This window comes from Haliotis asinina, chromosome 11 (assembly GCF_037392515.1).
Source record: "Haliotis asinina isolate JCU_RB_2024 chromosome 11, JCU_Hal_asi_v2, whole genome shotgun sequence".
NCBI classification, from domain to species: Eukaryota; Metazoa; Mollusca; class Gastropoda; order Lepetellida; family Haliotidae; genus Haliotis; species Haliotis asinina.
In genome coordinates, this window is record NC_090290.1 from 35,543,369 (window position 1) to 35,556,864 (window position 13,496).

A 13,496-nucleotide genomic window follows, 5' to 3' on the forward strand; every position below is an offset into this window, starting at 1 on the left:
AACATGTCATCTTATCCAAATGGTGTATGTCAGTGCACATGCTGATGATCTCTGGATTGTCTGGTCCAGACTTGATTATCTACAGATCTCCATATAGCTGGAGTATTGTTGTAGTATTATATCATGTTGTTCCCTGCATTTAAAGGTGAGCTGCTGGGTTGTGGCACTAATTTTAGATAAGCTGATTGTGGTGAGTCTGATCATTATGTTACTGATACTGTTTTGATACAGAATCAGACGGAGTGCGGAAGTGCCAGTATAGAGATGAGGATGAATGTCACTTTTACTTCACATATGAGTATGACTCGGATGGAGAGCTGCACATCACAGTCCAGAGAACTAAAGGTCAGTACTGATATACATTTATGACATATTGGGCAGGTTTTTTCCATCTGATGACGAGGGTATTCATTGGGGTGATGTGTCAATAAGGATCCAACTATGAAAGGTGTGAGATGTACAAATTTTGGCATTTCAAACAAAAATGGCATTATTCATGTCAGTTGGCGACTTCGTCAGAATTTACCATCATGAATTAAAAGAAAAATCTGAGATTTGAATTTAGTAATCATTGACCTCAGAAAGTCATATGTGGATACAGAAGTCTTTACTCTGGAAGGTGGGGTTGGGTGTGGGAGCCTGGTGGTTTAAGTGTTTACTTGTCATGCTGAAGACCCTGGTTTGATTCCGCACATGGGTACAGTGTATGAAGCCCATTTCTGTTGTACCCTGCAGAGATATTGCTGGAGTAGTACTAAATGCATTGTAAAACCATACTTACTCTCTCACTATCTCTGTTTCAGTGTGTCCTGAGTCTGTGAATGTGTTAGCCATCGTCGGTGGTGTTGTGGGCGGCATTGTTGCTGTAGGCCTCGCTCTGCTCTTGATATGGAAAATGTTGACCATCATTCATGATAGGAGAGAATTTGCCAAGTTTGAGAAGGAGCGACAAAATGCCAAGTGGGACACAGTAAGTGTTGTTGAATTAGCCTGGTTCTGTCTCCAGTATCACCATCACTTCTCCATCCTCCAATTCAATTGCCTTGGACCTGCTACGTACAATTTACGATGCAAAGAATAGCTGACCAATCAAATTTGACTCCTGATATATCTGTGGGAATGAAGATCGTAAAACCCTGTTGAAATCTAGACTCTCAACCTTGTTACCTCTTCACAACCAAACCAGATCTGTTAACATGCACCAAACATTCCTTTACCTAAAATAACTAAAAATAGATTGATCCATGAAGGTCCAAGTTAGAATTGATCATTGGTAACCCAGTGGCTTCTCTGAGGATGGATGGTCATGCTTGCTGACTTGGTTGACACATGTCAACGGTTCCCAACTGTGCATATTTATGGTAGATGGTAGATGACCGGATTGCCTGGACCAGCTCTAATATATTTCAGACAGTCACGTTATGGCTGCACTATTGCTGTGTGTGGCATAAAACTATACTCAATTACTACAAATCATTTTTGGGTCAAAGAAACAAGCACTTAGGTTAAGGGAGATAACTCTACACACTAGCAGTAATATACAAAATGCTATCAGTGACTGATAGCATTTTGGTTTATCACTGCAGGTGCTGGTGTGCAGAGTTATTTCCCTTTATTAAAGTGCTAGTGTCTTCAATGAAAGAATCCTTAACCATCTGGTAACCTTTTGTGATCTTTTTTGGAGATAGTAAAGACGACTCTGAATATCCCCTTCATACTGCTGATAAAGACGGAACTGTTGATGACTTGATGCCATCAGTATTTGGATGGTGGACTGATTAATTGCTTCTACCTTGTATAGCTAGTGAAAAAAAGACGAAATCGTATGCTGGGAGGTGCCAATCTTGGGTAATAATGAAACTTCGTTGAAGTCTTTTTTTTCTTCTTGATTTTACAGGATCAGCAAGTCAAGGTCTTAAAAAAACAAAAACAAAAAATGGTAAACTTCCTATCTCATTTCAAAGGAAGCCAAAAGCACTGGAAGCAGACAATGCTTTTATTGCCTATTTTCCTGTGTTTCAGGGCGAGAATCCCATCTACAAACAAGCAACATCGACTTTCAAGAACCCGATGTATGGCGGACGACAATGATCACTGCAGTCTTGTTACTTACTCAAACATCTTTGTGATGGTAGTTACTACCATCTTAAGTTCCATCGAGCCATAAGTCAGACCGAATTTTATGTGCTTTCTGGTTGTACTAATCGATACCAGCAGATACCAATTTAGGCAGTTTCTACTTGAGAAATGTTTATGAAAGGAGGTATATTTCATGGAAACCCATGGTCAACTATTACTTGGGAAAATTGTTCATTTATTGATTGAAGGAAACCTTGACAAAACATTGGTTGCAAAACATGTATGTTACTGGTGAAACTTAAATGTTAATTTATTGTTTTGTTGCCATGACAGCCTTTATTCCATCAGTTGTCATGGATATAGAGTTATATAATGAGTGCCTTTAGGGAGATGATGATTAAATTACTCCACACAAAACTGGACTCCATAGACATATTGGCAGATATTACTGTGGCAGACTTGAATAGACGTCAGGGTAGAGTGCGGAGATGGAAGGTGGAAACACTGAAATCAAGGTAGGACACTTTGAAAACGTAGGACCGTTTGCAATCAGGATGTCATGTTTTATTGTCAGGGTAGGACCATTTGAAATCAGCATAGGACATTTTGATGGGACTGTTTGATATCAAGGTGGGAACCTTTGAAATCAGGGTAGGGCACTTGAGTATCAGTATACAACACTTTAATATCAGAGTCGGACATTTTGATATCAGGCTGAGGACATTTTGATATCAGGCCCTTTGATATCAAGGTAGGGCAGTTTGATACCAGGGTAGGACTATCTGAGAGGCTGGGATCCTTTGTAATCTGGATGGATATTCAAAGAGTCGACATTTTGAAGTCTGGGTCAGATATTAGGATATAAGTATGAAATCTTATGTAGAACAAGTGGATTACAGTGAATGTTAAATGTGTAATTGACTCTGAGAACAAAATAATTTGTTCGATCAACGACAAACTACAGAATGTCTTAAAGGAGGAAACTGTGTCTATAGAGTTCAGTTTTGAGTGCAACAATACACTCAAAAGTCCAGTAGCATTTAGTGTGTAGAAATCTTCATCTTCCAGTCAAGTTGTCCACATTGTAAATACTATATTCATCATGTCTTGTGTCCATGGCAACCGTTAGTCATTTACAGCGCAGTGGGCCAATACAATGCATATCATTAACTGGCTTGACGAAGGGACAGGAAATATCCTTTTCAGAGCTATTGTATAATCTTTATACATACATGTATATCTTTCCTATTGGTTAGATTAGAACTTGTGATTAGAATTCATGGTGATTCTGTGTCTATATGATATCCATGACAGTCACGTGATTAAGCCTATGCACCTGCTTAAACTGCCAGTTAGATGTATGTATTGTATCTGTGGCTTCTGCATTGCTGCCATGGTAACATGGTCACATGACGTGTTGGAGGAAGACATTATTGTATATATTGACCAGTATGTTGTATCATGTAGCGCTATCTGTCTCCTAGCTGTTTATATACATGTACTGATCTCTTTCTTCAGGAAATCCAGTTGAATCAAAATTTTTGCATTATAGCTAGTCATGTTTATGCCTGTCTTTTGCAAACATATACATTCAGTCCCATATTTACAATCATTTATACTGCATAGCTTTCATGTATTTTCAACATTGTCTACAACAAATTTGTGTTCACCACAGGCAGAACTGATTTTATCGCTTATGTCACCTGTCAGTCTTTAAGGGACACTGCAAGACTTGGTCTGAAAGGAATTGTATACACAATGGCTGGACAGTGGACAGTCACGTGTTGATTTGGGGCAAAGGAAAGTAGCCTTTGGTTAAAATGTTTTGTCATGCTGATGACCTAAGTTTAATTCCATGCGTACAATATATGGATGGCATATATATGGATGATTTCCGCCAATTTTATTTCAAACTGATAATTTTTGTGAATTATCTTAACCCTCATTTGATGACACAATATGAAGTTTTCACCCGATTTATCTGTTGCCATCCCTGACAATATAAGAGGCCCATTTCTGGTGTTCCCATCATGATATTGCTGGAATATTGATAAAAACAACATGAACTGTCCTCACATGTTGAGTTGTCTCTTTGCTCTGCCATATTTCTGAAACACTTCCAGCTTTTCAAAACAATCATTTGTATTAGTCAAGGTACTTACACAGGACTAGGGCTTGATTGGCACTCGTGAAGTTAAGAAGATAACATGCAAATTGATGGTTACCAACTCTGGATTTGTTTGCATTAGCGATACTTGCAGATTCTTACACCCTCCTGAAGCAGGAATTATTGCTTGGTCTAAATTCTAAATTAAAATGATTTCTGTTATTGCTTATAGTTGTGAAGGACTGGTAGTGATTATATGGCATGCCAGGCTAATGTCTGGAGTGGAACCACCCTTTAAATGTACTGGCAAACAAGGATAAATTGATAACAGACCTGACAGTTGATCTGTAATAGCATGTATGAGTGCCACCCACTCGCACTTGCCATTGTGGGCCCCAGGCTGTCCACGATCAAGTGTACAGTATATTACCTGCTTGCTACAGTGTCTTATGAGCAAGGTGTGTGCAGCTGCAAGCGGAATTATTTCATCCATGTGCTGCACATGCACTAGACTACATCTGTTCTACCCTTCACAAACTAAACATTGTGTAACGTTTTGTGACTTTTTATAGAGATAGGGAAGATGACTGCTGATAAAGAATTGTCTACTGTCAATGACAGCAATAGGACTGTTGATGACATGATGCCGTCAGTGTTTGGATGGTCATTGCTGTGCACTGTCCTACTTTTTGCCCCTAAACATGTTCTATATGCTGGTCCAGCTTCACCTTGTTTGCCAGTAAATTTGATCTTGTATTAAATCTTGCAGTGACTCTTTGAAGGTGTACATAGGTACCATGATATCTAGTCAACTTTACCAACTATGTGATCATTGAATGCCTTTTTTAGAACTTCCATGTACTGTTTGCCTTTTGAGTAGTCCTGCTTTTGTTTTTCCGTCTCAAGAGCAAGTTTGTTTTATTATTAATTTATTGTAGCTTTTTGCTCTTTGTCGTCTGTACAGAGGACATGTCCATTCATTATACCATACTCTGATAGCTTGTATTGCCTCCCACAGAGGACGTAGAGACCAAAGTTGCTGAGTAATCATAGGGCTTCCAGTCTGTAATATCCTTCTCACGGGCTTGCATTTATTGCTTTACAATGCCATACTTACAATGAAAACATTTAGTTATTTATAAAAAACTGACAGTACATTGTGTTGAATTCCGTTCCTCTTACTGATCTGTTTGTGTAGATGCACTGGTGTGAATACAGTTTTGAGTGTTGAATATTTGCTATTTTCATTACAGTTAAACTTGTTTTTATTTTAGTGACACATGTGGTGTAAGGCAGATATGCTATTTTGTGGCCAACATTTACAAAATGGAATAAATTTTAAATAGACGGGATGATCTTTAGTGTCAATACACTGAACAAACATTGGGGATCAGGAATATCTTTACTTTTAAAAAAAATGTTGAGAAACTTCATTTCTCATTTATGATTGTAAACATTTGGAAATGTATCAGAGTCTCAATCAATGTTGATACGATAATAATGAAGGTTTTGAGAATGCATGAACACTTGCACCTCCTTATGACCATAGTTTGCTTGTCAATGAGAAATAGTTTTGATTGTGAGTTGTTGTGTAGCTTTCTGCATCAAGACATATACACCTACTTAAGTGTTTTCTGCAGTTACCAAAGATTCGAAGTATTATTTTAATTTGTAATTTTTCTAAAGATTTTCTTACCTGTGCCAATTAGACAAAGTGAATTAGATTTGCACTTCTAGTCCCTGTGTTAACTGAAATATGTGTGAATCTTTGTAAAATAATTGTCACCTTTAATATCAGCCTAGTTAGATTTTTGGGTTAGAGCGTGTTCCCAGCAATTTGATTTGGTTGTTATGTGGCAGTCAGATGAATCAGGTAGTTAGATGATGACTTTGCTACATTGTGTACTGTAACAGCCTGGATCGATACTCACAATTGTTATTTGTTCGTGTGTTTCTCATCTTCTAGAGAGCAGATTAAAAGGCGTAAAAATTTATGAAAACTTTTCACTAATTGTGTAAGTTATTTTATGATTTAAATCACATGGTAGTTGCTTTTAAATTAATCAGTGATGTTGATCATTCTTCTTTTTTTCCTTTTTGTTTAAAAAAAATTTGATCATATATAGTGGATGAAAGGTGAGGCTGACATGTTTTTTTTATGAGTTGTGGACCAAGCGTTTGTTTTTAGGACATGTTTCAATGGGAACATGGCCGATGGAATAGCCTAGTTGTTAAAGTGTTTACTTGTCACATTGAAGGTCCGAGTTCGATTTCCCTCTATCTATGAAGGCCATTTCTGGAATCCCACTGAAATGATATTCCTGGAATAGAAGCCGAGTAAAACAGTACTTTCTGATTCACTCACCCATTGTGATGGGATGAAACAGAGATAAGAATAGATTATATAAATTCACATCACTAGGCTGATGGGAAAAACTGAACAGCCTAATATTTATTTCTGGATTGTTTGGTAGAGATTCAATTTTGTAGAGGCCACTGGCATATTGCTGAGTTCAGCTTCAATCAAAAAGCAAATTCATAACTCTAGTCCATCTTTTTCTGTGTTGGTTGGTCACAATGATTTTTTTTACCAAAGTTGAAGCATTGAAACAGCTACTGCCAATGTACATTTGTGTCAAACATAAATATTTATTTGATATTCTCATACAGTTCTTCTCTGCATGTAGATCTGAAGACTGTTGTCATGGTCCCATGCTGAAGTTTCGGATAAGTCAGTGTCAAACCGTTCAAATTGTTCAGATAAGACACTTCTGTATCCTGTTTGTGTTAAAGGAGATATGTCAGTAGGAAATCAACGCTGTTATATTTTATCACATCTCCTTGTTCCTAAACTCCATGGCACATGGCTCCATAGCTTCTGCCCCAAGTGCATTGATTTTTAGAGTAAATTGTAATTTTTTTTTTTTATGGTATTGAAATCCAATATTTCAAGTACTGTAAGAGCCAATATTGCTTTTGTATGTGTTGTGTGGTGAATAGTATGTACACTAAATAAGCTAAATAGCAAAAAAACATATGTTTTCCTCAAGTATATGTTTTAATAAGTTCCATATTTCAAGTACATGAACAGGAAATTATTACTTTTGAATATGTTGTGAGGTAAACAATATGTAAGCTAAAAAAACAAAGTGGAGAAGATCGAATTGTCTTCAGCATTATCGTTATTACTGAAATTCTGTATTTCATGTACTGTATTAATCAGCATTTGAATATGTTGTGAGGTGAATAGTATGCAAGCTGCTGTGTTAGAACAGCTATGAAAAAGATTGTCTTAACATTTTTTCTATTATTTATATTCCGTTCAACATTTCAAGTGCTGTCCTCATTCATATGTTCATCTTGTATATGTTGTGCAAGGTCATGTGACTTCCTCCAGGAATCTCACTTTGCATGTGTGCGCGACAAGTCCGCCATTAACTGACAACTCTTGTTTTTTGCATGACCTTGAGCAATCATTGTTGGCTGTATTTGCAATATGTCTTACCTCACTTCATTTTTTAGCTGTTTTGTCGTCAGAGAGTGTTCCATCATACATCACACAAGTGTGGTGTGGCCCATGGTGTTTTTTTACACATTACCATATTTTCAGAGATGCCAACCTCTATGATTTTATTGTAGTCATTATGAATTTTAGCCTCAAATTACACCAATAGAATTGCACTAGAAATTCTATGAAATTTGGAAAAAAAAATCAATCATTAAAGTTCAGATATATAGACCGAAAAAATATCAGTTAAACACATTTTTGCCAAAGAGAGATGATAATAAGAAGTGTAGTGCTGATAATTTAGAAATCTGCTTTTGGATGTTTATGAAATTAATGCTTCTCTCTTGATTGGTGTCATGTTGTTTTTCCCAGAATCCATGATGTTAAGTATTTAGTTGACTGCTAATGTTATGCTCAGAGTACTAATTTAGATCCTTGAAACTCTTATTTGGAACAGTTGGGGGGTTGGCCTCTCTGTGTATTATGTAATTAAGCGTGAAGGGCATTACGTGTCATCTAGGGTATCACATTTTTAAAATTACCTCACCAGCATTTTTTAAGCATGCTAAGCATTTTGATGTCTCTGTAATCTTACAAATATTTGGCCAGGCCAATTGTATTTCTTGTTTTATGGATCCGCCGGTTGTAGTTATTTTTTCGAGAATAAGAGAAAAAGTTTCTTTCCCCACTCAGTAAATAAATTCTATTCATCTAATTGTCCAAAATGTAAACTTACATGCTAATTTGTTTGGTATTTTTTAACCATGTACACTTCATTAATCACCAAAATTAAAATGCTTTTAGAATTTAAAGGAATGTTATTTTTACTGTTGATATTAAAATTGTATTTATGTCTCCTGCCTTTAGGTTTTGAGGACAAAAAAAGTAAACAAGAAATAAAACTGGTCTGGCCTTATCTTCAGGAGAAAAGGAAGAAAATTCATAAGTTTTATCATAAGCAGGATTTTTATTTTTCACAATATGCATGACGTTTAATATGTTGTGTAATGTAATAGGGCATAGGGTAGTTGTGAATCACTAGGTCGAGCCACACATGATAGTGCTAAAATGTTTTCACTTTACATGTTGCTAATACTTGAACAACTCTACTTATGCTTTGTATGTTTACAGGGTAGTTAACTCAAGCTTGATATTATTAATTATATCATTTTATTACATGCGTTTTCTTTCAGTGTACTGGCCAAACTGTGGTTACTTTAGCTGTTTGAATTCTGAAGTCAGAGCCTGTTTACTTAATAATCAAAGTATTTGTGTAAATCCATGCCTATTTAGCATGTTTTGTATTTTTATATGCTTTGTGTATATGCCAGCTTGCTATATATAGTGGAAAAACTACACATGCTGAGTCAGCAGGTTTATGCTGTATCTGTATATGGTAGAGCACCTGTCATCCCCAAGCTGTCTGAATATTCTGGACGTGAGGCTAAAACTATGCAATTGAACTACGAACTGTTGCGAGCTGCTGAAGTGCCTGGTACAAGTCTGTGGCTTCTTTGTCATAGTAATACATGTTGTAAACAGTCTGTAAAATTAAGGCCAAACCAATGTTTTTTCTTGTTTAATGGATCCCCTGGTCATATGTTTTCAGAGGGGGGCAAAAATGTTAACCTTTTTTAGATTGTGTTTTGTACAGTTCATAATCTGCCAAAAGTAAAATACTTGGAGTATTTAAAAGGAATATCAATCTGACTGTTTTTTTCTTTCTTTTTTCCTCTTCTACCTGAGGTTTTCTGAGGACAAAACTCTGTAAAACATGAAATATAATTGGTCCCGCCTAAGTGGTATGATGAAAGGGAAAACGTTTTATGGATGGACAACTTCTTCATTGCAATAGAGGGTGATGGGCAGTCCTAGTGTTAAAGCATTGGCTCGAGCTCATCATGCTGAAGACCTTGGTTTGATTCCCCAGAAATGTGGAAAGCCCATTTCTGGTGTCCCCTGCCTTGATATTTCTAAAATGGTGTTACGTCATACTTACTCACTTTAGGTCACATCTGTAGCAATAATTAAGTTGTCTGTTCAAAAAATGGGTTCCTCTTGGTCTGTAAACTTTGTCCAGAAATTATTATGGTTCCATTTCGCAAGGGGGAACTGGAACATATTTTAGGTTCAGTCTTGAATGTTTTAAGGGTTTTGTTGATTAACATAAGGATTGATTCAGTTATTAAAATTTGTCAGTTAAATGTTAAAACTTAAAATTTTGCTTATCCGTAGTAAATAATTTTCTAATTGTTTTAAATTCACTTCTAACTTCATGAATTGAGAAGCTTAATTTTTATCAAAGTGTTTGTAATGCAACAGTCTGATTCGTCATTGCTATGAGTAGTGTTTAGAATGTTTGCTTAATGACTTACCACTGTATCAAGTCCTCTATACCAAACAATCAGCACACATTAAAGCATAATTGTTACATGTATAATAATGTCATAAACTGTAATGGCCTTTTACATAAGTAGAAAATGGTAGTTAGTTGTGACAGTTGTGTACTTGTGAGACTGTTTAACCAAATAGTATCTACATATAATTTGGAATAAGAATATACAGTATGTACATATTACATTATCATTATGATGTAAAAATATGTTCATTTAGATAGAAATGTTTTATCTCATATTGACAATTTAGCTATTAATATTTCATGATTTTTGTAACTAAACTACTGTCATACATTAAAAAGGATCTGCGTAAGGTCACAACAAAATCTGTGTTTGTTAGATCTTCTTCAAATGTAATGGAGAGAAGAAACAGTTTTGTTTCTGGCACTTTTAATATGGTCTTAGTATGTAGAAAACAAAACAGTTTGTTTTTGAACAGAATTGAAGGCTTTGTGGTGAAAGAGGATTGAACTTGAGTATAAAATGATCTCAAAATATTTCTGTTTTCTCATTTTATAACTTTATAGTCACACTATAAAAATATATATAAACCCCCAAAATTTTAAAATATTTTTAAAAGTTGATATTGCCCTCAAATGAAAAGAATCTTTTAATGAAGAGGAGTAATGAACAATTGTATTCATTATTTGCATATTCATATCAGCTGATGTGTAAATTTATTGTGAAACAGCAAAAATTCCTCGTGCTCTCTAACTTCTTTCATACTTTGTTATCCTTCCTCCTCCTAAAGGTGTCATTTGCCTCTCCCACGTTCTGTGCTAAATAGTTTGTTCTGGAAATCGTGTGGCAATTGTAAGGTTTTATAAAGATGTGAATTTAAAATGTTACTGTGAGATTTGGGGACCAATTACATTGTGCCCTTTTAAGGAAAATGGAAACTCAGCAGTATTATAGCATTAAATGAAGATTTTGTTTGAAAGAAAAGCTTGAGTAGAACAAGCTGTTACATGGATTGCATGAGGATGATTTATTTTTTCAAATATTTTCTTTTGTTGAGGTGGGGGAGCCTAGTGGTTAAGGTGCTTGCACATGACGCACATGACCTGGGTTCAATTACCCTTAATGGGCACAATGTATGAAGCCCATTTCTCGTATCCCTCTTCATGATATTGCCGGAATATTGCTAAAAGCAGCGTAAAACAAATCTCACTTTTGTTAATGAGTCAAACCGTGTATGGAGTATTTTGGAGACTGGTGACTGTAGACACATGTCTGAAGTGATTCTGACATTTCTTAACCTCATTCAGGAACCTTTCTGGAATAAATATGGAACAGTTTTATAAACAGTTCCGATTTGTTATTAGGTGAGTCGGACGGTCACTGACGGATGAAGTGCTAAATCTGCAGGAATGGTTTGTGTTAGTGTTTGGGAGTTGTGGTCATATTAGTGATAACAGGTGGAACTTGGACTTATTGACTCTGTCGGGACGGTGGGGTAGCCAAGTGGTTAAAGCGTTCGTTCATCACATTCGATTCCCCTCATGTGAAGCCCATTTCTAGTGTTCCCCGCCGCAAGGTTGCTGGAATATTGCTGCAAGCGGCCTAAAGCCAAACTCACTCACTCACTTATTGGCACTGTCAGTAGACGTATTTACATATCAACGTATCAATATGTCTCTATTTGAAACAAAAGTGTGCGAGCGACTCGGCGTTTACCGCGGCAAAAGTTCTATGGCACACACTGACCATGGGATATATCCTTGAAAATAAATGAACTGGTTGATATTTGGTTAACCTGCTTGACGATTGGAGATTCATAACAAGCAGGGTAAACATTGGTCTTCAGTAACCCAACCTTGTCAAAGGAGGCTCCTGGAATCAGATGGTCAGACTCGCTGACTTGGTTGACACATCACCGTCTTCCAGTTGCGTAGATCGATGCTCATGCTTTTGATCACTGGTTCGCCTGGTTCAGACGTATTTACAGACCACCACCATGTGGCTGAAATATTGATATATCATACAAACATACATAAATTATTGGCAAAAGTTTTTGATGCAGATGTCCATGTTCAACTGCAGCGTGGTCAGTGGGTTAGCACCGTAAAACAGTCATATGGTTGGACTTGTGCCAGAAGACATAATACTTTATCCGGATTCTCTTCATAACTGGTCAAAACGTTCCATGATACGTCGATCAGCCTCTCATCATCAATCTGTCATTGTGGGTGTCGCGGACAGATCGTTTATGTGGTCAGTTGAGATATGCTGTGCTGTGGTCCAAACCAATACTGTGGACCATGTACTGCATTGTGGTGAGTGAGTATGGTTTTATGCCATTTTGGAAATGTTCCAGCAATATCAAGGTGAGATACCTCAGAAATGGGCTTCATGCATTGTACCCGTGTGTTAAAGCGAACCAAGGCATGACGAGCGAACTCTTCAATCACCGCCCCACTGCCTTACAACAGCAATTGGCTGCACCTTACCCTTGCAGTGGGCAACCTCCAGACATTTCTAGCGAGGTGGTATAGCCTAGTGTTAAGGACCATGCTAGTCACGCGGAAGATCCGGGTTCGATTCCAGACATGGGTACTATATGTGCCATCATATTGCTGGAATATTGCTGAAAGCAGCATAAAACCATACTCACTCCACTCGTTTCGCAATCCCTTCTTCAGGAGGACCAGATCTTGAGGCATCTTCTCCGCTATCCACCAAGTACTCGATTCTTTGCAGCTGAATACGCAGGACAGTCATCCAGTGTTCATAGCTAATTTCTCTCATGTGCCCAGTCGAGTCATGTGCCCAGTTTAAGATAACCGAGACAGTGTATTCTTCAGCAATGCAGTGTGCAAAATTACCACTGGCCCGCTAGCCCGCAAAATTCAGCCGGGCCAGTGACTGTGGAGATTACTGGCTAGTGAATTTTGTAAATACATCGCTTGTAGTAGTATAGTAGGGTTTCTGGACCGCAGCGGTACACCAGGTTAGAAGGCACCCAATAGCCACATTTTTTGCTGAGACACTTTTTCTTTGCAGTGAGTTCTTTTCCTATTTTTTGTCCAAATATTTCCCCCCCGAACCCTGCAACGATAAGCTGGTAACCAATGCGGGAAAGAGTTTTGGTTGTTTTCCCCCTACAAGACAATAACCAGTGAAACTATATCGAAAAATGTTTTTTGTTTGTACAGTAAAATACTTTTATAACGAACTAGAACGGGCCACTGAAATTAGATCGTTATATCCGTAGTTCGCTATTCACGAAAATCCCAGTGTAGAACTGTTTTAGTTTAGCAATGATACTCTGGTCCATGGCCTATATCAGGGAGCAAGAGACGTAGGGTGCCGTCACTTAACGGCCGCCTGGGCGCTGACCATGCACGGCCCATTCCTATGTTGCACATCGACGTAAAGCTGGTTTCCAGGGCTATCTGGCGGTGTC

General features: G+C 37.3%; 1 protein-coding gene across 1 annotated transcript in view; it reads left to right on the forward strand.

Annotated features, from left to right (window-relative positions):
- The window catches only part of LOC137255199 (integrin beta-1-like), a 39,050-nt gene extending 33,537 nt beyond the window's left edge, over positions 1–5,513 (forward strand). The window contains exons 21-23 of the mRNA XM_067792611.1: positions 232–345; positions 804–970; positions 2,023–5,513. Coding sequence (XP_067648712.1) covers positions 232–345; positions 804–970; positions 2,023–2,091 — 350 coding nt within the window. The 3' untranslated portion in view covers positions 2,092–5,513. The remainder of the gene's footprint in view (positions 1–231; positions 346–803; positions 971–2,022) is intronic.
- The last annotated feature ends 7,983 nt before the right edge of the window (positions 5,514–13,496 follow it).